This window comes from Bacillus rossius, chromosome 5, assembly GCF_032445375.1.
Source record: "Bacillus rossius redtenbacheri isolate Brsri chromosome 5, Brsri_v3, whole genome shotgun sequence".
In the NCBI taxonomy this organism is placed as follows: domain Eukaryota; kingdom Metazoa; phylum Arthropoda; class Insecta; order Phasmatodea; family Bacillidae; genus Bacillus; species Bacillus rossius.
The window spans coordinates 68,373,822-68,398,380 of NC_086333.1; the positions used below are offsets into that span (position 1 = coordinate 68,373,822).

Here is a 24,559-nt window from a genome sequence, read left to right on the forward strand (position 1 = left end):
TATCTTTGGTTGGAAGAGATAAATAAAACGAGTCTTTTCGGCATGCTCAAATAACGACGTTGTGCCCAAATATTAATATTCGTGTAACTTGGGCTTTTTTGGTAATTCCAATTGTGCTTCCAAACAGCTTGCTACAATAATGGCAAGGACTTTAAGATGAGGACCTTTGGCTTTTTCTCTCTCTTTGGTTAAATAAAATTAAAACATCGAGGATTTGGATTTTAAACGATGTAAGTTATTTAGTTTGAAGTATTATGTTTAATCCCAACGGAAAACAACTTTTCTGAAATTAAAAAATAAAAATTCAAAAATGTTAGTTTTAATAGTGGTTAGGTTAAGTTATTACAAATTTGTCTTATAGTGAGAATTGTCGGTTAGAATAAGTTAAATACATTAAAAATAATTTAAAATTTGGTGGACTGTCAGTTAAGTTCGGGTACCTATCTACAATAAAAAAATATTTTTAAAAGAGTGGATGGTTGATTAGGTTTGCTTGATGTGGCACTGCCCTTGACAGTAATCAAAGTCCAGTCCAAGTATCATACACCGTTAAATAAGCGCACCCTTGATGTCTGACCAACCAAGCTCTCGTGGAGCAAAAGCAGCATACTTGTAACCCTTGCTCTATACGTGTGCAACCCACCAGCAGTGTCAGTCATAGTCTCACGGAGTTCCCATAATTGACTGTCTTAATTAATCAGAACAGATCATAGTTCTTTACGTTTTGTTTTAACCTCTTTTCATATTTCTGGAGTTCCATGCATATCTTGGGTGCTTTTTGAGCGAGGGGCCTAATGCTCCCTCTTAGTTCTTCGCCTCGCTTCACTGTAGGGCAAGGGACAAGCACCATGCTTCCAGGACCAGCCTACTCAGGTATTTTTGGCTTAAGTAATTCACCAACACCATGGCCCCCACATTCGATTAAGGGCCTTAGACCCAGGATCGGAGACAAACACCCCCCCCCCCCCTAATTTTACATTTACATGCTACATTATAATTGCATGGTTATTTCGTACCTACACTCTTTTTAGAATGTTATTTAACCCGAAAATACAGGGTTTAATTATAATTACTATTTTATAAGTCCAAACTAAGCTTTTTTTATAATTTTTTTTTACTTTAAAATAACCACAGCAAATATTTATATTTATTTCACACACAAAGATAAAAATGAAAATAGTTACAGAAAAATAAAATTAGCTGTAGGTGTGTAAAATATTTTAAATTGTCATTAAATAAAAAAAATTTTTTTAGTTTGTGAAAAATTATAATATTTAACCATTTAAAAAGAAACAGAGTTGGGCCTAGGCCACCTCCAGGCCCAGGGTCCTGGACCCAGAGTCCACCCAGCCCCACTCTTGTGGGGGCCATGACCAGCACTGATGCATGCTAGCCTCAACATTTCAGACTAGGAGCAAGTGTTATTGTAAATATACAAATTAACATTTTTCTCGAGGAGAGGTGAAGTATTGTTCAGTTGTACTTCTAAGTACATGTGGGCGCTGCATTAAAGCCAGACATTATTACTTCCTGACACGAGAGTACTATTTAATCCCGATAGTTATCCCATCTCAGTAAGTGTCCACAGAGTGTTTAGTATAACTGTGTACCTGAAACACACGGGTCAGTGATCTTTTAGGCTAGGCTGTATAGCATCATTTCATCAGTGTGGATGACATCCCTTGGTAAGCCACACAGGTAAATAGTACTGACGCCGTCCCCATTGCCTGATCTGAATTTTACGTGAATCTAAACTGTTTAATTAATTTTGGGTCTCAAGGGCGGGGTTCCTGGCCTCGTGGCTGCAGGCAGGGACGCGTCGACAAAGGGCCCCCCGGGCTGTTATTGCCTCCCAGGACGCCTTATTAATAAAACACACACGTACTGTTAGCTGTTTTATTCCGTCGCACAATTTACACGTTACACGCTCACGTAACTGGCCGCTTCATCGTCGACCTAAGTTCCGCGCACGCCACCCTCTATTGGCGGACTTGTTACGGCCACACGGTAACCCGGTGGCAAGTACGTTGAAGGGGGTTGTTCCCGGCGACTTGCGAGTGGGGTGTTCAGGCGCACGATGAACCTGTTCCGGCCTATGTGAAAGTCCGCGGACGCAACGTGAAATGCGTGGGCGATAGGTCCCGCAAAATTACTTAAGATAACACACTACACTATAATCACTGTGGTTAGTCCCGCACAGATGGGTATACAAAGGCGGCTACTCCGCGTGGTGGCTGGGGCCACGTTACGCTGGGTATGGGCGCGGTGGAATCCGGCAGGATATCACATGCACGACCGTGGCACGTCCCAGTTAATGACTCGTCCTTACACTTAGGTACGCGTTTGGCGCAGTGCCGCCCGCGTGGGCGAAGAACTATTCCCCGAGAGGGGATTTCACTGGCGTGAGGCGCAGGTGCCACGAGGGGTCACCTAATTGATTACGTATCACACGAAAAAGCCCGATGGCGGGCTACACATTATATTAAAGGACCGTGCGAAATCGCGAACGGCCGATTCGGGCCGACCGGGGAGCTGAGTTAAACGGTTTGACTATAATTACCTATTGCAGTGACTGGTGATGTTGGCGCGAAAGTTGAGAGCTCCCCGTGCGTGGGCTGCCGGCCCTGGCGAGTGCTGGATGGCGACTGACTAACCTCCCTGGCCGCCGGGGCCAGGGAGGGGGGAAATTCCGCGGGAAAACTGCGGAGCGCGGGAAGATGACTTCGGCCAGTTTTGTGAATGATAACCCTTTATAAAATGATTATTAAATTAACATTAATTATTAATGGTTTTAGACTTATGAGTTTCTGTTTATCTTATCAAATGCATGAATAATTAATACCCTTGCGCAGTGCCACACCCGGCCGGGCGCTTTGCACACGTAGGGGGCCGTGACTGACGTCACGCCGTTCGGGGCACTGCACTATGTTGCGCGCGCGGGCGCGTTCGAGGCGCGGCACTTATCAGGTGTTGAGGACACATAACGGCCTGTGCTCTCAGAGGGAGCACTGACGGCGGCGTCAGTACATGTCTAAACTCTCTGTGGGAGGTGTTGTTACTAAGAGAGCTGGCATTGAACAACATCATAGGAGACCGACCACGCTCTTTGACAGCCCAAACATGTGGCGAACTTGAACATCAAGTCCAAAGGAGAGCTTTGCAGTGCGAAAAGGTACATATGTTGGTAGACAGTTCTAGTGTAATGGTCGGCACAATAGGGAGGACACCTCTAGGCAGCATTTTTGCTCATTACGTGCCTATGATACACCACTATTCCTTGCCCAAACTTCAAACACCTCTTGCCGTCAGCCGGTGTCTCATACTCGATTCCCGCGGCAAGTCTAAGGGGCTGTTTGTGGATTATGGTTTGATTTTCCGGGAGGGCGCCAGGCTAGCTCGTGCGTCTAACCATTTGTGTGGGTCGATCGGCCCCAGCGTGCTTTCCTAGACTCGGTGGCTTGTATTTGATAGTGTAATCTAGCTGATAATGAAACATGATGGCACTCCCTATTCAGCATATATGGCTGGTGCCTAACTACATAACAGAAACACTCCTTTGCAATCGTGAATGTGGGTTACATGTATTTATTGACGAACATGGATGGTACACAGCACTATAGACTTGGTTAGTTCTTTGGACAGAAATGGATACACGAGAATTAGACGACACTATACTATTGATTGTGTTACGAATATCTCTCCCTAGGGCAGTTCGTCGTAGGGGAGGTTTAGTGGTCACTTGGAGTCGGCCACGTCTGTATATTAAAGATAACAGGTGCTAAGCCTAATTCGCGTGTGCGAATTATTCACATTAAATTAATACCGAGGGGAGGTGGTTGAGGCCGGCAGACATTTTCTCAGCTGCATTAACTAAAGCTCTGTCTCCTGGAGCCGGCCCGGTCCGGATAATGACTGTCCTTAAGGCGGCCCTGTGGCCCGTGGCCTTAGAGCAGAAATTTATGATAGCCGGGTTAATCCCTGCACCGTAAAAACCGACCTGGGGTCACGTGGGGAGTTGACGATAAAGAAGGTTTGAGACATGACTATAATTACCTACCAATGTGAAGAATCAGAGAATTGCAAGTTGAAGGCTCAAGGCTCCTCATGGAACGAACACTTTCGCCCTGGGCCGCGAGCTTATCAGAACTGCCGGAGGGGGTTGGCGAGGGGGGGGGGGGACAGTTTTGCCGCGCGCCAAGCCATGAGTCAAGAAAGAGATTTCCGTTATTCGGTTTAATATTTGATAACTTACTAAATGTACATGACCCTTGACGCCGCCGTCAGTGCTCCCTCTGAGAGCACAGGCCGTTATGTGTCCTCAACACCTGATAAGTGCCGCGCCCCGAACGCGCCCGCGCGCGCAATGTAGTGCAGTGCCCCGAACGGCGTGACGTCAGTCACGGCCTCCTACGTGTGCAAAGCGCCCGGCCGGGTGTGGCACTGCGCAAGGGTATTGTTTCTCAAGCATTTCATAATATAAACAAAAACTAAGAAATCTAAACCATTCAATAATTAATGTTAATTAAATGATCATATGTTAAAAGGGTATAATTCACAAAACTGGCCGAAGTCACCTTCCCGCGCTCCGCAGTTTTCCCGCGGAATTTTCCCCCTCCCTGGCCCCGGCGGCCAGGGAGGTTAGTCAGTCGCCATCCAGCACTCGCCCGGGCCGGCAGCCCACGCACGGGGAGCCTTCAATTTTTGCACCAACGCCATATAACTGCAATAGGTAAATATAGTCCAAACGTTTTATATCAGCTCCCCGGTCGGCCCAAATCGGCCGTTAGCAGTCACGCGCGGTCTTTTAATAACATGTGTATCCCATCAGGGATTTTTATATTTTACGTATGCAATTAGGTGACCCGTCGTGGCACCTGCGCCTCACGCTTTCACGTCCCACCACGGGACATAGTTCTTTGCCCACGCAGGGCGGCACTGCGCCGAACGCGACCAAAACTTTCGGACGAGTATTCACCTGGGACGTGCCACGGCCACGTGTGTGATATCGCTCCAGATTCCACCGTGTCCGTACCCAGCTTAACGTGGCCATCGCCACCCCGCGGACTATCCGCTCATGCATATTCTCCTGTGCGGGACTAATCGCAGTAATTCAGTGTAACGTTTTTTAGTAAGTAACTTATTCTCCTGTGCGGACCAATCGCAGTAATTCAGTGTAACGTGTTTTAATAAGTGGCTTATTCTCCTGTGCGGGACTAATCGCAGAAACTTAGTGTAACGTGTTTTAATAAGCCAATCATTCTCTTGTGCGGACTAACCACAATAATTTAGTGTCATGTGTTCCCTTAATTAAGTCGTGGGACCGTTCGTCTTCACTCGTCACGCCACGTCCGTATACTCTCGCAGTGACCCTAGCAGGTCCAGGTGCGCGGAGCTTAGGTCGACGGTGAAGCGGCCAGTCACGTGAACGTGTGACCTGTAGAGTGTACTCCGCAATAAATCACCAAAGGAACTCGTGTGTTTCATTAATAAGGCGTCCTGGGAGGCCATAACAGCCCGGGGAGTCCTTTGTCGCCGCATCCCTGCCTACCGCCACGAGGCCAGGAACCCCCCCTTGAGATTCATAATTAACTTACCAGCTTAAATTTACGTAAATTCAGATTAGGCAACGGGGACGGCGTCACCCTTGTGTGATTAACTATTCAGGTGATAATTTCATTTATAAACATTGACTATAGTTTTAATTGCTAACACTGAAACTTTATTATTTGAAAAAATAAGTCAAAGGAAATACTCGAAATTAAATTTTAAAAACCACTGGTTCTGTTTGTGGTTTGTTCTTGATGTTGTTTCAGCACTTTACCTTACACTTAATTTAAGCCCTTGGGCCGTGATGAAACTTAAGGACGTTCGTTAATTACTGTGCACTGAGGGGGTTTCCACTTGTGTGCTACGACGCACTTTTCGAATTACGTGTTTATTAAATGGGATTTTTTTACGAGTGCGTTCAATGATTATTTGATGGTTGTTTGCGCTAGGTGGAGTTCTGTGGCAAAATTGTAACACTGGGAGTACTTGCATCACAGTTCCGCGCTTGATCTGGGTTGGGTTGGGTTGCTAGGGGTGCGTTCCACCAGCGGAAGCCAATACTGGCGGGCTGAGACCGGGCTCGAATGGCCTCCGGTGGTACGACGTCACTATTAGTTCCAGATAGTGGATGGATTCCTGAAAACGCCTACAATTTCCAATCATGTTTCCAGATCATATTTCACACCTCATCACTTTCCCTTCTCCGTGGCTTCACCAAAAACCACCTTCTCTTATAACTCCTACTCACCTTTCCTCATACATGTCACTCTGTGAGGCGCACGGAGGCCCCTTCCTTCTCCCGGCTTGCACTTTCGGTGATCATCGAGTGGCGTCGGCAACATATGGGCGGATGAGTGAGAATGCAAATGAAGAGGCCGCAACGGCCATGTGTTTGTAAACGAAGTCCCGTTCACCAGAGCTAGCACGTGCATGATATGTCACTTGCCACGAGGGATGGACTTATTCACAGGTGAACTACAATAACAGGACACATGTGTTTGTTAACCACATTGGTGTTGTGGTGAGCAAGAAGAGACAGAGTGTTGATAATTATGGATACTTGGAGTGACTAAGAATGAGGTCAAGTGGCCTACGAAACAAACTATAACTGGACAAAACTAAACTGACTTCCCGATCATGACGAGTGTCATGGATCCCAGGGAGAAAAAATGGAACACGTGTGCATGTGATGTGTGTACGACTATGTAGGCAACACATTAGGACCTAGCTGCCAGACCGGAAGAAAACATAAATAAACCTCATGAGCTGGGATGCGCTCCTTAAACAACTCACATACAGGTAGCGCATGAGATGCGGGTTTCTGATAATATTCGAGTTCCACAGACTCACAAAGGAGAATCCGCGAGAGTTTCTGCAGCAGAGTGAAGCATTTCTGATGCAGTATGATGTGTTGGCAGAGGAATGGGCACAGTGCAGGAGCAAGTACCTAGCTGCACAGGAGGGCAGGAGCAGAGCGGAGGACACCATGGGAAAAGCTAAGACATGCAGTACCGCGAGTTCGCAAAAGCACTACCAGAATGCTTCACAGATGGCTAAGCCATCCTGAGATAAGTCAGGTTATATGGCGAGGCACAGAGGGATAATGAGGTGGTAAGAAAAGTTTGTGGTGGCAAGCTGCAACTATACCAATGCATCACAGTGCAGAGTGCGCACTAGTGGATGTGATGGTGCTGAAGCACGATGAATTTCAGCCCTTCTTGAGATTCTGCTGCATGGTTAAAATGGCGGAGTAAGTGTGACAGGTGGTCGTGATAGAACAGAACATTCAGCACCCCCTGAAGAGGTGGACACTGACAACGGTAGGTAGGAGAGAGATGCGGTAGCATGCCCAAGTACCAGCAGCACCTGTCCTGGAGTCACAGCCTGAAAAACTGTTGCAGATGAGGAGCCGTGCTTTTGAAGGACCACGAGTAGTGCAGCAGCAGCAAGTTGTCCTGGAATGGTGATGCATACAAAACCAACAAGAGGGAGGACGGCTGCCGCAGTGCCAGCAGTGTCCACTGGACAACTAACATTGGCACAAGAATTGCCAAGGACAGCCATTACATCAGGTGAGAAATGGGCAGCAGGGGTGTAAGACATGGCATTGTGCCCCCTGCACTACCATTCTCTCCACAAAAACCCGGATGTAACACAGGAAGAAGAGCCGAAACGATGCTGAGATATCTTATTAGCACAAAAAAAGATTACGTGACATTACAGACATTAAGAGCCACAGAAAAATCTATTTTAACATGGGAAAAAAATTAATTGTGGTACTGCTACTATTTAAGTAGGTACCTCAAATTGTGCAGTTATCATGATATTGTATAATTTTTTTTAACCTTATAAAACAGACATTAACTGACCGAGATGATGCATAGGGACCTTACTAAATATGTGTGAACTATAAATAAAAATAAAAATTAAATTGAAAATTATCGTACAGGTTGCACCAGAGCCTTTAATGTATGGTTTTCATGGTATATGTCACAACCATAATTTTTTATAACCCCAAAAAAGGTCTTCATACCTGTCCTAGCCCCTGCTCCTGGATTATCGAGGTTTACCAAGGCTACCAGGGATTATCTGAAGATGCGAATAATCACCCAATTGTTGTACACCAGTCCATGATAAACACGGAGTTAGGCATACATTTTTTAAAGTCCTACTGAAATTATACGAAAATGAACAATAATTCATTTTAGCACAACTGTACAAATATTTTGGCAATCAAATTTCCAAAAAAAAAAAAAATTGTTGTATATCAAAACAATATTATTTACAATGCTACCTTTACACATTCTAGATCGCCATTTAGACGTGAGTAAGACATTTAAGATTTTATACAGCACTGCGAAGAGCAAGAGGTCTTCTTGCAATGGCAGCAAATAAAGAAATTACAGCAGCTCGTGAGTTTAAAGGAGTGTGAAGTTAGCAGTTACTTACCCATACTGAACCCAAAAAGAATTTTAACTTTCATTTATATAACCACTTGTGAAATCCTATACAATAGATTTATTTTTTTCAAAATTAAATTACAGGAATATAAGCTGGAGGTTGGAAAGTTAGCACCGAAACAAAATCTCATGATGCAGTTTCATACAATATTTTTATTAAAACATTCTATCACAGAAATTACAATACAAATCCTGTTTTCAAGACAGCTTTGAGTGCTTGTTGTACACTGGACAGAAAAAGTGTTACTTTTCGGAGTGAGTATACTTACTTATTTACAGATAAAATATTTATTAGTCTCTGATAACTTTGAAAATATTTTGCCTGTACAGTTCCACATTTTTTACGTGAAATTGGGAAATTTTGTACATTCTCAACAAACCCTTAATTAACAATGTCAAGTTCATTTTTTATTTGTAGTACCTATATTTTTTCTCTTGATGAAGCATTTTACGCACAGTCTGTAATTTAAAATGTTTCATATCATTCAGATAGGTAGATTAAATTATTTTCTTTGATAAACTTTGAAGGCTTTTGGAGTATGGCATTATGAAGCGAACACTATGTTCGTTACGTGACTTTATTTTGATTCAGGGATATTTGTTCGTGAAAAGAAAGAACATTTTAATGTTTTAATACTACAGTTAATTTCATTTTTTTTTTTCCACCTTATTTTATTTTGGACCCTTGAAATCTGTATTAGGATCTGAAGAGTAGATTTGAGGAATTACTTGTAATTAGAATTCGAGATATGGATTATAGAAAATTAGGAGTTTATCCTTTGTATTTAGTACCTAAGATGAACATCTAAACAAAGTTTCACAAAGCTACGGGATTTCGAAGGGCCATGTGTCGTATAGGAGGTTTGGTGTATAGAGGGTGGTAGGCCTGTAGTTGAAGATGATTGAAGATGGCGGCTTTTGTGTGTTGTGATCGGGTACGGGAGTTGTGGGACAGGATGTTATGGAGCGGGGGAAATAACAAAAACACACTGGAAGTTGTGTAGAGAGGATATAACAATCAGCTATCGCCATTTTGGAATGTCATTGTATTAGTTTCATGCAGGGAAGTAGGCTGTATTTCATTACTTAGGGGGTGGGGAGAGAGATAGAGAACCTGTTTTCCAGCTGTTTTATTTCAAATTCTTTTCTTTCGTTGTTGGAAATGATATTTTATTTTAAATTTTTTTTTTATAGGATTTGTCCGGTTGGGGGGAGGGGAGCAATATAGGACTATATCTCCCCCCCTTGTGTACGACCCTAAATTCATGTAGCTCTTTAATGACCAACAGCTTCCTCATGTATGGTCCACTCACAGTATGTATTCCAGGAGTGAACACTTATTTTAGTCATCCTGATAACTAGTAGTCATAAAACTTATGGTTATGATAGTAAATGTAACCCATCCAAGAAATAATTTGTGTGTTATTTAATAGTGGTGACAGGATACAGTTCAAAAATAAATGCTCTTTAGTAAACACACGCTAAATGACTTAATTAAATTATTTCCAAGGAATTAACTTTCCATAGCACATAATGTTTCTGATCTAGTTTATTACGAAATGTACTCAACATTAATTTAAGTAAAAGTATAACGTTTCTGCAACATGTCTAAAATTTTTATGCTGCACGAGTTTTTTTCTACAATAAAGCCAAATTCTTAGTTTACTGTGAATGGACTATACTAAGGTAAGATTCTGCGTATAATTTCCCATAGCATGTAATTATGCAGGAATTATGTCACAAAATAGGGCAGGTGTTTCGAGTTGTACTGTCGCGGGAATCTACTATATTCTGCAAAAAATATTTTACAGTGTCACAGGTTTATTGTTGTAATAATTTGAAACATACTTCAAAGAAACTTGTGTGAAGTTTTAATCAAGGCTTAAATGGCCAGATTATCAAGATAGCACACAAATGTTTCAGATACTTTTTATTATTGTATCGTTAAAGTACAGAAAAATTGAAACAATTGGCCAGTTTTGCAGAAATATGTCTTAAACGTTGGTCCTGTTATCAGCATCAAACTTAATAGCATAAACTTTTGCAGAGAGTTTAATTTCGAACACACGTTTAAGCTTGAGCCAATCACAATACTACATCGCGGACACAGAATTTTTTTTGACGTGATAACGTCTTATAAATCGATGAACGCCGGCTGCACGCAAGAAAAATTGTCACGTTCCGCCTGAGCCGAGCGTGCAAGAACCGGCCAACCACCGTGCGAGAAAATCTTCTATAATATCAAACAGGTTGAGGCGGGCTTTTTAACTAAATGTTCGTGAGTATACTTAAACAAATTATTTAAATTAAAATTTGCAAGAACTGTAAATAATATTTGAAAATGAAAAAGTATGCAATTTTTCATCACTGTTTTCTTATGACGTTATCACGTAAAATTATCGTCCGTTAACCGACTTTACAGACAACCTCCCTTTTTTTTTTTTCCTTTGCGTCCGTGACTGCGGGCTGTATCGTTCCGTTTAGGCCCCCACACACGGCCAGTCCGAACTGTCGGGACTGCATAATCGGAACTACCGTGTGTGGGAACAGCGTCTCGCCTGTCCAACCGCCAGTCCAAAAAAAAAAAAAATTGGTTGTCTGTAAAGTCGGTTTACGGACGATAGTTTAACGTGACAACGTCATAACAAAACATTGATGAAATTATTGCATACTTTTATAAATAAAATTGAATCATTTTTATTGAATTATCACTATTTTGTATGGATACAAAGAAGGAGTGAAATGAAATCTAACAATTTAATTGATAAATTTACTTTTATTTGCACTCATTCATTCAAATATGTTTATTACTTTAACGAAGAAATTATTTTAACTATAACTTTTATACATTTTTGCTATTTAACTTCTTCCAATTTGTGTTATTCTGTTAAGGATAGGACTATGATAGGAAAAGTAGGAAACGAATGGGAGTGTTTCAAGTTTAATGTGCCTCGAAAAAGTCAAATCGATGGTTGTTCCAATCGAGTGGAAGAGAGATAGATGCGGCGCAAGCGTACAATGAGCGTAACGGAACAATGAGCGTAACGGAACAATGAGCGTAACGGGACAATGAGCGTAACGGGTCAATGAGCATAACGGGACTATGAGTCATCCTTTTTCGTGCGTGTACCCGGCGTTCATCGATTCATTAGTGGTCACGTCAAAAAAAAAAATCAATTTTTTCTGTTCACCATCGAGTGTCGTGACAGAAATCTTTGTTTACACTCTTTGGTTGCTTTGCTATTTTTTTATTTTTCGAACTAAAAGTGCAACTGCAATTGCAACATGCAAAGTTTCTTTCATATTCTACGATGAATAGATACATCCAACAGCAACCACGAGACTGATGCTTCAGTTAGGTCCAGACTGTTCGTTCCGAAATGAGCAGCTGGACTGATAGTGTGTGTCGGGCCAAACTGTCAGTTCGGAACAGGGAACTGGATTCACCGTGTGTGGGGAATGCTTCAGTTAGGTCCAGACTGTTCGTTCGGAATTGAGCATCCGGACTGATAGTGTGTGCCAGGCCAAACTGTCAGTTTTGGAACAGGGAACTGGACTGACCGAGTGTGGGGAATGCTTCGTTCAGTTAGGTCCAGACTGTTCGTTCCGAATTGAGCAGCTGGACTGATAGTGTGTGTCGGGCCAAACAGTCAGTTGGGAACAGGGAACTGGACTGACCGTGTGTGGGGAATGCTTCAGTTAGATCCAGACTGTCCGTTCCGAATTGAGCAGCTGGACTGATAGTGTGTGCCGGGCCCAAACTGTCAGTTTTGGAACAGGGAACTGGACTGACCGAGTGCGGGGAATGCTTCAGTTAGGTCCAGACTGTTCGTTCCGAATTGAGCACCCGGACTGAAAGTGCGTGCCGGGGCAACCTGGGAACTGGACTGACCGTGTGTGAGGGTGCGCGGCGGGGACTGACGGATTGTTCCAAGAGCCGCGCGGACGAGCTACTGGTCGGCCGGCGGCTTGAAGGACACCGCCGCGAACTCGAGCAGGCGGTGGTGGCCGGCGTACTCCGCGTCCTGCAGCTTCTCCTCGGACCTGAAGAGGTCGGCGCTGATGCTGTTGGGCAGGCGGCCGTTCTCGGCGGGGGCTTCGCGCGGGGCGGCGGCGGCGGCGGCGGCGGCGGGGGCGGCTGCACCGCCGTCGCCCGGGCTGCGGAGGCGGGGCCGCGAGCGGTAGCACGCTCCGGCGAACACGAGCGCGTTGAGCGCCAGCAGCGCGCAGCCCACGGCGACGGTGAGCGCCAGCGCGGTGGAGTAGCGCGCGAGGTCTCCCACGGGGGCGGCGGGGGCGGCCGGCGGCGGCGCGGGAGGGGCGGCGGAGCTGGTCCAGGGGGCGGGGGAGCTGGCGGGGGAGGAGGGCGACCTGCCGCCCCCCTCGCCACCCGCGGGGCGAGCTCCTCCGGGCTGGTCCAGGACGTGGTGCGCCAGAGGGACGTCGTCTCCGGGCCGGTGCAGCTGCGGCACGAGGTTCAGCCAGAAGGAGAGGCGGTGGGCGCGGTAGTGCGACCTGCTGCGCGGCTTCAGGTCTGCAACACACACCACCTGCACTTGCCCCAAACACTTTCACACAATAGGCACACAGAGGCGTGGTCTGACAGGTCACATAACTCTCCTTTCCTGCACTTTCGTGAATTCGTAGTGTTAATATAGAATTAAAGAGCTTGGGCGATGCTGTGCAGTACAGATATTTGTCGGCTAAAATTCACCACGCCTACAAACACCTATCACGCCCGAAGACTAATAAGAATCAAGGATTCTCGAAGAAAGAAAAAAAAAAAAAAAAAAAAAAAAAAAAAAAAAAACTACCCTGTTAGCGAGTCTTTCAGCACTCGTCAGTGATGTGTAACATCTAACCTCGGCAACGAGCAGACTCACGTGATCTCATATTGTTCAGGTTGCAAAGAAACTTATAATACGAGACTCGGACACGAAATAAAGAGTAGAATTCTTTAAAATAGTGACAAGCGTGATAAATAAACTGTTTTTCACCTAACACAATTTCTGGATTCGAAACACACACATACTTTCGCTGCTTGCCACCATGAAACACAGATAGCAATTTGCAGCACTCAACAACAGGAAATTTTAAACTACTAAAAACGACACCAATAAATCTCCGGCTTTGTACCTGCTTTTCGGCAAAGAATATTACTATAAAAATGCCCATCGTTTTTAAAATTTACTAAAAAGTTAATACTATAAAGTTTTCGCACAAGTTTTTACGACATTACTAAAATACTAACTTGAAACTTTAAAACACTAAGTATATGTTTGTATATTTGTTTTTGCTTAAACGACTGAAATCAGTCTGTATTTACTTCCTATAAACAAACCTTAACCTTGATTGAACATTATTATTGAGTTGATTGAACATTATTATTGTATTTTATTACAATTTTGTTAAAAGTTAAAAACAAATTTCCATTTATATGAGATTCTAACCACTCTCCTTTAGGTTCACAAGCGCTTGCTCTACTGCTATGCTACTAAGCCTTTAACATATGGCCATAAAGATAGCTCTGGCCACTTGCTATAATTATCGGTCCTCTTATTGAGGCTTGTGGTGATATTAGAGCAAACGGCGCTAGTAGTAGCATAGACCAGAATTAACATTAGGTTTAATGGAAGTTTCGTATATATTTAAATAGATTCGTTACTCCGTCACGTTTTCAAAACTTCGTTTATGTTTCCCTTTATTTAGGAGTTTCGTAGGTGTTTGATGCATAACAATGACTTGTAATTTTTCCGCACACGAACACTAGAGAAGCAATGATCAGTTTTGCCAAACGCGTGACATTAAAAACGATAAAAAACAGGGGGTGGCCATTTTTTTCTCTTCAGTTAATTGTTACGTCATATTGGTTAGACGCCCAAATCATTGGTTGAAGTGTAGTGTTTGAGGTCTAGAGGTCCAAAAACAATTTTAAATTATATATATATTTATTACGAAAGTAACTGTTTTTAATGACGGATATTGTAATTAATACACACTTACCGTCGTCAAACATAGTCACCATTTCCGCAATGTTTTGGGCGGAACATTATGACGATATTGAGGTTAAAAAGTGACTACAATTACGCCACAGCAAGCCGTCCCCTGACAATTCCTAACTTCATGATACAAACACAGTTTTCAAGAAAGAACCCGAAATACTTCAAATAGGTTTAAATATTTTATGTTAAATTTTTAAGAGTTTGCAGTTAGTCAGCATGCATGATCAAAAGTAAATTACGGAAAATGAGAGCGTGATTCTCAAGTGGACATGGTAACTGTTCAAGGTAAATTTACTGAAATAAAAGCAGCACATTTATTCCGAAACTAGCCGAAGCGCATAAAATGCACAGATTTGAAGAAAAATGTCAGGAAATAAATACAAATTAGTCTAACCTAAACTGCGTTGGGTTGGGTTCGGATCAGTTAGATCATTACCAACTTGTTAAACAGAATCATAGCTAGGTTTTAAAAAGGAAGAAACATTTTAAAAAAATTTCCTTTAAAATGAATACTTTTGTATATTTATAATAGTCAGCATTATTTAAAAAAATTCTTCATTCAATTTCGTGTTGAGTTTCGTCTTACAAGTTTATTTGCAACATGTAAAACCGAGTGTACATGTTTACGAATCACTGGCGAGTGCTGAAAGACTCACTCACATTTTTTTTTTGTGTTTGGGGACACATGGGTGATAATTAGAGACCTGCAAAATTCGCGGTTTCGATGGCCTTCAGGATAGACTGCACATACCCCTGCACACTCGGGCAAATAACGCAAGTTCATTGGCTGCCGACTTGTAAGTCGTCTCAGCTGGTTTGTCTGTGATTCGATCCTTCTTCGGTTGAGGGTTTATAACTGGTTGAGATTCCGTCCAGATGAACTGTAAGCCAACAGCAAAATTATCTAAGAGGTATGTGTGTTTGAATTCTAGCCTATCACCGAATGAATCCGCGAATTTTGCATGTCTCTAGTGATAACTAGGGACACCTGTATTTCGCGAATACATTTCGTGTCAAGGTATGTCACAAAACACTGTAGCTTTTTCTTAGAGTAATGGCGAATCGTGTGCGTGCAGCAGTACGGTATCCACATTTCCATTGGCCCCGTCAAGTGCGGGAAAACACCTCTTGCCGACCACAGCCAATAACTACAAGAAAAAAACTACGGTGTTTTGCAATGTACCTAGACACGAAATTTATTCGCGAAATACAGGTGTCCCTAGTGATAACTTGCTGATTGTTCCCGCAATTTTGCGGGATTTATTTCCCGAGAGCACCCGACCTCTTGAGCATTTGCGCCGTCGACTCCACTGAATCGCTCACGTCCGTTCTTCGAAGCCGCGGCCGGGTTGCCCGGCGTCTAAAATTAGTTTATGGCCGTCCGCTGGTGTACCTATTGATTTACGAGGCTGTTGGGGGCCGCCGGGGACTCCCGAAAATGCACCGCGGCTTAAGGGCGCTGTGGGAGCAGAGGGAAACTACAGGGCTCCAAGTTCCCTACGCTTTCCGAATTTGCTCTCCCCCTCCCCTCCTCTTCCCTCATCACCCTCGCGCTGTTCCACACTTGGGATCATCTTTCCCGTTAAAAAAAAAAAAAAGAGTCTTGATCCCTACGTTCCTTTCTCTGGAATCGTGCATATTTAACGTGGCCGAAAAAAAAAAATATATTGGTTGTCTGTAAAGTCGGTTTACGGACGATAGCTTAACGTGACAACGTCATAACAAAACATTGATGAAATGATTGCATACTTTTATGAATAAAATTGAATCATTTTTATTTTAATAATAAAAGAATAAATATTTGAAATTATACTAGTAATAAAACTTTTAAAATGCAAGAATAATTAACCTTCATTGCCGAAATTGTTGTTGTAATAAGCAATGAAAACCGCATTAACTTTTCACTTCACTTTATGAACAGCCGACGAAACAGTTCACGTGTAGATGACTTGTAATTAATTTTAAAAACTGGCGTTTAGCTATAAAGTTTAAATATAATTATGAACAAGTTTTCATATAAATAAAGTGTAATCAAATATCTATAATCAATTATATGAATCACCATAATATTCTAGTCAATTGTAACATAACCTATTATTACTGCACTCGCCGACAGCGTAACGGAACAATGAGCGTAACGGGACACAGCGTAACGGAACAATGTGCGTAACGGGACACTTTTTCGTGCGTGCAGCCGGTGTTCATTTATTTATTAGACGTTGTCACGTAAAAAAAACAGCTTGTCAACTTTACGCAAAGTCGCATTGCAGCGATAAATATTGTGTTCTTCAAATGATTAAGGCAATGGGGGTGTTTCGATTTAATACAATTTTGTGAATATTACGGCACTGAAGTTCTGCACCGTTTGTCATGGAAACAACTCGTGGATGCAAATCAAGAAACAATATGTGGGTTTATGTTTTGATTTTTATTTCTTTATTTTGAATATTTGAGTTTTTCCCATGATAAAGGGTGCAAAAACTGCACTAGCGTGTGTCCATAAACATTGTATAAAATAAAAAAGTTAAATATTACCTACTTTCACTAACGTATAAATAATTACGGCAGAGCTTACCAATTACACGTGATTTGTATTCCAGTGAAAATTAAGGTATTTAAGGTGGGTTCATAAACTTCGCGAGAACAGTAAAGCGCAAGGACACAAGACGCAACTGACGCAAGAAATCAACGGTCTTTTTTAAAAGATTAAAATTCGCAAAGAGTCACCAACAACTTGAAGCTTTGTAATGAATATCTTCATCGGGCATCTTTTAATAAGTCATGACTATCACGAATACGTCGGAAACTTTAAATAATTTGATTTAAAAAATTGTTAATTACCATCAAACTGCGAAAGTTCAACAAAATAAAACGTTATGCGTTTAATAAAAATAGAATCGTGGAAGGCGGAAACGCAAGTCAAAAAGCAAGGAGTTGAAAGTTGGACAATGCTTATGTTTGCGTCTTATGTATTTTATACAAGGGTACTTACTCTATAATTTTTTTTTTCCTCTTTTCATTTGTGCGTTACTTGCGTGAGTTGTAGGCGAACAAGTGAGCCTGGTGTAATGTAGGTATGCAAGCAAGATTGTTCGAACGTCGCAGTTTTTTCTGAGGAAGAGTATCGGCACTATATAAAAAAAATTCTCTCAAGCCCCAAATAAGGGTTGGGATTATCTTACTGGAGTCCGCTACAAGATGTTAATTACTGGTTGGTCCCGAAACCTGTTGAACCCAAGCACGGCATTCTACGGCTTGGAGATCATTGATCAATTAGCTAATTACTAGCTAGTTAGCTGATGGGCTTGGTTGCAAGGTCCAATTAACTCTTGGCAGGTGTGCTAAGTACGTTTATATTGAGTGAGTGGTTTGCCTCGGGTTACTTGGCTTTATAATATTATATAAAACTTTATAAGATTCAATATTTTCCTTAGCTGACAGTTTCGTTGTTATTATTACGATTATCATCACTGTTTCACAGTTACGCTTGCCTCCACAGTTACGGGATTTTTAATTCTAAGAAGAGGGATGGATCAAAATAAAAAAGGGTCTGTTCGCTTGTTACGATGATAGTCGGTCGAACTTGCCTGTGTGACAAAATACCGTCAGATTTGAATCGTTAATAACTGCGAGATTAATAATGCGTGAAACAATGGTTGATCCCACAATAGATAGATAAATGTCTGTACGCGTTTGTCACACAGTTTGTTTTTTGCCTGTGACATCGTACCAGTGTAAGCGCATGCGCGTGATTGTTACGAATTAGCTTTGTGTGAAGTTATAAATTGGTGTAACGTGGAAACGTGTTTAGCTAGTACACTTATTCGGGACCCAAAGCGAGACAATAATAAAAAAAAATTGCCGGAATATAAGTGAAAATCAGTATTAATTTGATAATTACAAATTAATTAAAGATTCTGTCTCAAAAGTCTCGCAAATATTCCGGGGATTATAGAAAATGCAAGTCGGAGAAAACCTCGCGTCGAAAAGAATTCAAAACGTCCAGTACCGAGTGAATGTGAGAGCTACGTCAGCGACAAAAAAGGGAATGAAAAATAAAAAAGGGCGCAAAGCGATTACGTAGCTGGCCCATCGGGCATACAGCGGCCAGCGACAGTCCAAACGCATATGGATCATGTGGCCATTCTATTAAAGAGATTTAAAATCAAATTGCTTATTAATACTAAGCACTTGATATTATTTTGTCCCGACGTTTACATGAAAAATATACGGTGTGTACCCGAACGGTGCCTTCCTGTGTTTTTTTTGTACGGATCTGTGTGGTACTCATGGCCTCCAAATTCGATTACGGGCCCTGGACCCAGGATCGGAGATGCCCCCCCCCCCCCCCAACATTTTTACAGTCACGGGCTACATTACAATTGCATGGTTATTTCTTACCTGCACTCTTTTTAGAATGTTATTTAACCTGGAAATACAGGGTATAAATATGGTTACTATTTTATAAGTCCAAACTAAGCTTTATTTATAAAACTATTTTACTTTTAAAATAACCACAGCGAGTATGTATATTTATTACACACACTGAGAGAAAAATAAACAGGGCTGGGCCCGGGCCCTAGACCCAAAGGGTGCACCCAGCCCCACCCTTGTGGGGGGCCATGGTGGTACTTGGGCCAAAGGTAGGTCTACTTGGTTTCACTGGAACATGCGCTACGTAGTAGCTCTCGAGAGAAAAAAAAAACTACTGCTGTAATAATTACATCAATCTCCGAGTGTGAACTTCAACAAGTGTAGATACAATATGAGTGCTGTCGAACCCAAAAGATAATGTTCTACCGTCGAATGAATGAACAATGACAGCATGTCCACCGCTCCGCGACGCGAAAACTAAACGGCACGGACATACCTCACGGTAATTTTTTCCAATATAAACATATAGCCACAAAGTGAAAAAAAAAATATTCCACTTTTTTTTTAAAACTAGCATATTCGTAGTTAGACTTAACATATTTACACGCTCGTGGGCTCATAATTATAATACGGTGTGAGATTTACTTAATAAAATAATAATTCGTGATAAATAATTACCCAGTCAAACTAAAGCATTAAAACCAATATTTAGATACACAGCTAAAATAATACTAATAAAACACTGTTTAACTATACTGCTTTAAAGAAGTAATTAAAAGAATACGTTATTGAAAGAACACAGTTTTCTTGCGAATATGGTCCGTGGCGCGGTGCACAACAAAATGTTCAAACCCCTTTGTGTTGCCCTCTGCCCAGACACTCCCTTACTAGATGCCAGCAAGTCGTGGTGGCGTCAGGCGCAGGCGGGTCCCTACCGCCGCGACCCGCCTATCCCTGCAGCATGGCGGGGTTCAACCTGAGCCGCACTCCGCCACGCGGAGCCCGCTCAAGGGAACGATCACGCAAACGTACATTAAAATTAAGCCCTGAAATTTTACTCCCATTGGGCCCAAAGAAGTTTCACTTCAAAAACTGCAACTATCGAATACTTGTATAAGGTATTATTCAAATTGAATTTAACACATTTTTATCATAATTTGTGTGTGTTTTTTATATTATTGGTTCATACTAATAATTAATTTTTATCTGTTTTTTGAAATGGAAATGATTTAAAAAAAAGGATACAGAAATCTGCACGAAAAACAACATATTCACAAATACTTTTATGATATAAACAAACAATTCATATATAATTTTCAGTTCACTGGGGCGTGTTTGTAGTTAGAAACGTAAATTTTACCTTTGAATTACATGTTATGTTGCAGTATATATATATATATATATATATATATATATATATATATAAATATATAAATATATAAATATATATATATATATATATATATATATATATACACAAACCATTTTTTAACTAGTTATATTTCTGTTGCCATATCTGACATGACAGAAAATTTTGTACTGCACGTAGCTTACAGAAATTAATGAAATTATAATGTATATACATACATGCACATAAAACCTCAATGTGTCATTACCATGGGCCAAGTCATCCATCAAAGCTTAACATTCATAAATTTTAGTCAGTGAAATAAATTGTCTACATGGAGTGTAGTATTAATGAATTACATATCAAATAAAATAAAGACATTTGAAACAATACTAACTACAGCGACAGTCATCAAACCAATCTCGCATCCTAAAATAAAACGATTATTAATAATGGGTGACTTCTGTGGCGGATGGGAAGGGAAAATTGATATAATGAACTGTTTTTTTTGGAGTGTATCAATATGGGAAGTATTTTAATAAATTCCCTTGTCGTCGGAATGAAGGTCCATAGCGATTTCATTGCAAATTGAATAATTTGGTAGTCAACATGGTTGCTTCGGAAGCGAATTACAGCGGCGGGTGCGGAAATTTCTTGCGATTCGCGCCCACAAATTTGGTCAAAACCACGCTTGGCATTCTTTCAAAGAATTCTGCGATAAATTTCGTGTCCGAGTTTCGTATTATTAGTTTATTTAAACACGAGAACATATGAATTTGTCATACATCACTGGCGAGTAATAAAACACTCGCTCACGTGTTATTTTTCAATGTCCTAACATAGTTACATATTTGATTCCCAAATAACTGTCAGAAAATAAACACTTGTTAATAACACGCATGAAACCCTGGAATAACATCTTGTCAGTGTTAATAAGACTGCAGGTCGCCGCTCTACCACTCTGGCTCTGGGGTAGAGCGCCTGCCTCGTGACTTGCAGGACCCGGGTTCGCGCCCCGGCTCCTCCAAGGAGGATTGTCTCAGGCAGATGGCGGCATTTGTCTGATAGGAACATAATTCCTTGCAATATAGGCCTATATATCTGCGACAACGACCAATGATTATTATGTTTCCTTTACATAATAATATAATAAGCAAGAGGTTTCACTTCTGTCACTCAAGGAATCTAATATATAAAATTCTCGTGTCACAGTTTTCGTTGCCATACTCCTCCGAAACGGCTTGACCGATTTTGATGAATTTTTTTTGTGCTTATCCGGTATCTATGAGAATCGGCCAACATCTATTTTTCATCCCCCTAAATGTTAGGGGTGATCCACCCCTAATTTTTTTTTTATTTCCAGTTTTTGGTAGGAAATCACCATGGCAACGGCTGTTGCTTTGTTGATGCTTCATTCGTCTCTATGGCAACGGCTATTTCATTGTTAGTGCAGTCCTCATCACCGTTGAAATTTTGCAAGTACTTTAAATATCAAAAATTGCCCTTTTTTTTCAAGTATATATATTTTACAGACTTGAAACTTCACAGTAATGTTCCTTATGTTACGCAGGATGACATTTTCCGAAAATTAGATCCCATAGCATAGGTGGTTAAAACCAGGCAACAGTGGGTACTTTGTCTGCATGAGAACAGTATTTTGCATTGTTCATGCCTTCTGCGTCTCCATGGCAACAGGCATCGCGCGGCAGTGGCGTACCCACAACGAGGGGCATGTATTATGTGCGGCGCAAGAGTGATCTGCCTGTAGACTGCCGTAGCGAAGTACGGGTACATCAGTTTTATGTTGCGTGCACGAGTCGGGAAACCATCGGTACATTATACAGCATTGTAATAAATTTTCACGGAATTTTTTATTATTTACCATTACTGTAAATGGGAGATGTGGCATAATTCTTTTTCCATTAGTATAGCTGTGCGAAGCCGGGTCGGGCAGCTAGTTATTTAATAATTCTGTATTCGCGTGTGTTACGACCGGACCAATGAGGGTCCGGGCCTCAGGGGGCGGCGGCGCACTGACCCAGGCTGAGGTACTTCTTGTGCACGGGCTCGTAGGGCAGCCACTCCAGCGGCCGCGGTCTCGTCGCGTCCTGCTGGCCGCCGCCGCCGCCGCTGTCGTCGCCGGAGTCGCCCTGCTCGGGGTCGTTGGGGTTCCTGCGGCAGACACACCGACCATCAGTCCGGCAGACCCCAGCCTTCCGACCACACTGCACTTCCAGCTGCCAAGACATGGGGACGCACCACAACGCCGAACGTACAATAACGCCGAATGCCAAATTGACTACAACGCCGACAGCTAGAAAACTGCTGTGTACCACAACGCCGAATTACCACAGCGCCGAAATACATTAACGCCGAAAAAATGTCATTGCAGGACTGCCACAAAGGTTAGGTTAGGTAAGGTTAGGTTAGGTTAGCTTAGGTTAGGCTAGCCTAGGTTAGGTTAGGTACACAAATTCATTCAGTTGTTATTCATTTTGCTCCTGTGCCCCCCCCCCCCCGCCTCCCCGCAGCAACATTTTTCGTCGTCACTGTATTTCGGCGTTGTGGTACACAGCAGTTTTCTAGCTGTCGGCGTTGCGGTCAATTTGCCATTCGGCGTTATGGTATTCGACGTTATCGTACGTTCGGCGTTGTGGTATTTCAGCGTTGTGGTAACGACCCCTAAGACATAGTCTGAAACACGGCAAGAAAGATATCGTCACTTTGAACACACGGCTATGGTTAAACAATGGAAAAAGGTAATCGAATATTCAATAATTAGAATTTAATTATTTAATTATGCTTATTAACGGGCGCAGTGAAAGATGTTCAGGGAACGGTTTAACTACTGGAGTTACTGGGACAACATGAAGCATTAATGCCCGGGTAAGAATCTGAGTCCATTATTAATAAGAAAACTATTTTTTAGTGATAAAAATGTTTTCATGTAGTAGAAATAATAATAAAAATAAAACAGTGCACAGACAAAACCATGGAACTGTTAGCCTTTAGACCGGGTGTCTGATCCAATGTTGAAGTCACTTTGGTTAGCAATATGTATCGACTTGGCTAGGTCAGAACTCAATTTTCTGGAATCCGAATCTATAATCCGAATAAAAAAAAAATTCAAAATCTAGGTGACAGGTGTCAACATTAAAATAGTGTACACGAATAAAAATGTTTATCTATGATGTTTAAACATTAAACTATTAATATTCTTCTTTTTACTAACTTCCGCATGGTCAACACTAATTAGGAAACGTGCTACCCATTTGGAAACGCCCCTGGTTGATTATTTATTTCCATCCAGATCGCTTCTTTTGTTGCCTGACTGTTGCAAGTGATTGAATTTCTATGAGACAATGCCACCAATTGTCTGAGACAATCCGCCTTGGAGAATCCGAGCCGCGAAACAAAGTCCTGCAAGTCACAAGGTAGACTCTACCCGAGAACCAGAAGCTAGAGCGACAACAAAGCACTCTTATTAACACTGACACGATTCTATTGGCTCGCGTCCACTTCTACACATGCTTACTTTCGGCGGTAGATTGGGAAGCAGTTGTGTACACACGTAGGGTTTTCGTAAACCAAGACTGACAAACTACTTAAATATGTATAGAACAAGGCGAGTTGAACTGTTAAAAAAAATTACAGAATTAAAAGGAAGGATTTTAGGTTACTAACACAAAACACGTATTAAAACCCGCAAAACAACAACAAAAAAAATTTTGATGGTATTTTATTTAAGCGTATGTATTGAATTAACATAATATGTTTGTGTATTATTTCTGTCTATAATAGTGTTCGATAGAGGTATTTGGCCGCCACGTGCGCTAGAAGTGAAACTTCTATGACAATGCATAAGAATATGTGCAAGTATGCGAGTGAGAAAGTGTGCGAATGAACAACTATGCAAATGAACAAATATGTAATCCGAAGGTATGCGAGTGTGGTATAATACGAACATTCCGTCGAGCACTGCTGCAGTAATCAGCATAATAAGAGTAATAAGAATAACATTGTCCCCGTATCGGCCAAATCATACTACTAGCATGGTTTATAATACAAAGAACACGCAGACGTAAAACTTAAATAATTTATGATATGCATACGTTCGGTTACACGACTGTATTTTTTTTTTTAAGTTTCGTGTCCGGTGGAATTGAAATGTTCCGCGAGGTTGTACAGAACGTGAATAAATAGAGACCCGGAAAATTCGCGGGTTCAATGACCTCCAGGATAGACTCCAGTATCCTCTACACACTCGGGCAAATGCCAACTGTTCATTGGCTGCTGACTTGTGAGTCGTCTCGACTGGGTGGCCTGTG

The 24,559-nt window shown here is 41.8% G+C and overlaps 1 protein-coding gene across 1 annotated transcript in view; it reads right to left on the minus strand.

The window, feature by feature from the left end:
* Nucleotides 1-12,457: 12,457 nt before the first annotated feature.
* The window catches only part of LOC134532290 (neuroligin-2-like), a 116,937-nt gene continuing 104,835 nt past the window's right edge, over nucleotides 12,458-24,559 (minus strand). Inside the window, exons 8-9 of the mRNA XM_063368708.1 lie at nucleotides 22,270-22,403; nucleotides 12,458-13,041 (exon numbers count right to left, since the gene is read on the minus strand). Coding sequence (XP_063224778.1) covers nucleotides 12,458-13,041; nucleotides 22,270-22,403 — 718 coding nt within the window. The remainder of the gene's footprint in view (nucleotides 13,042-22,269; nucleotides 22,404-24,559) is intronic.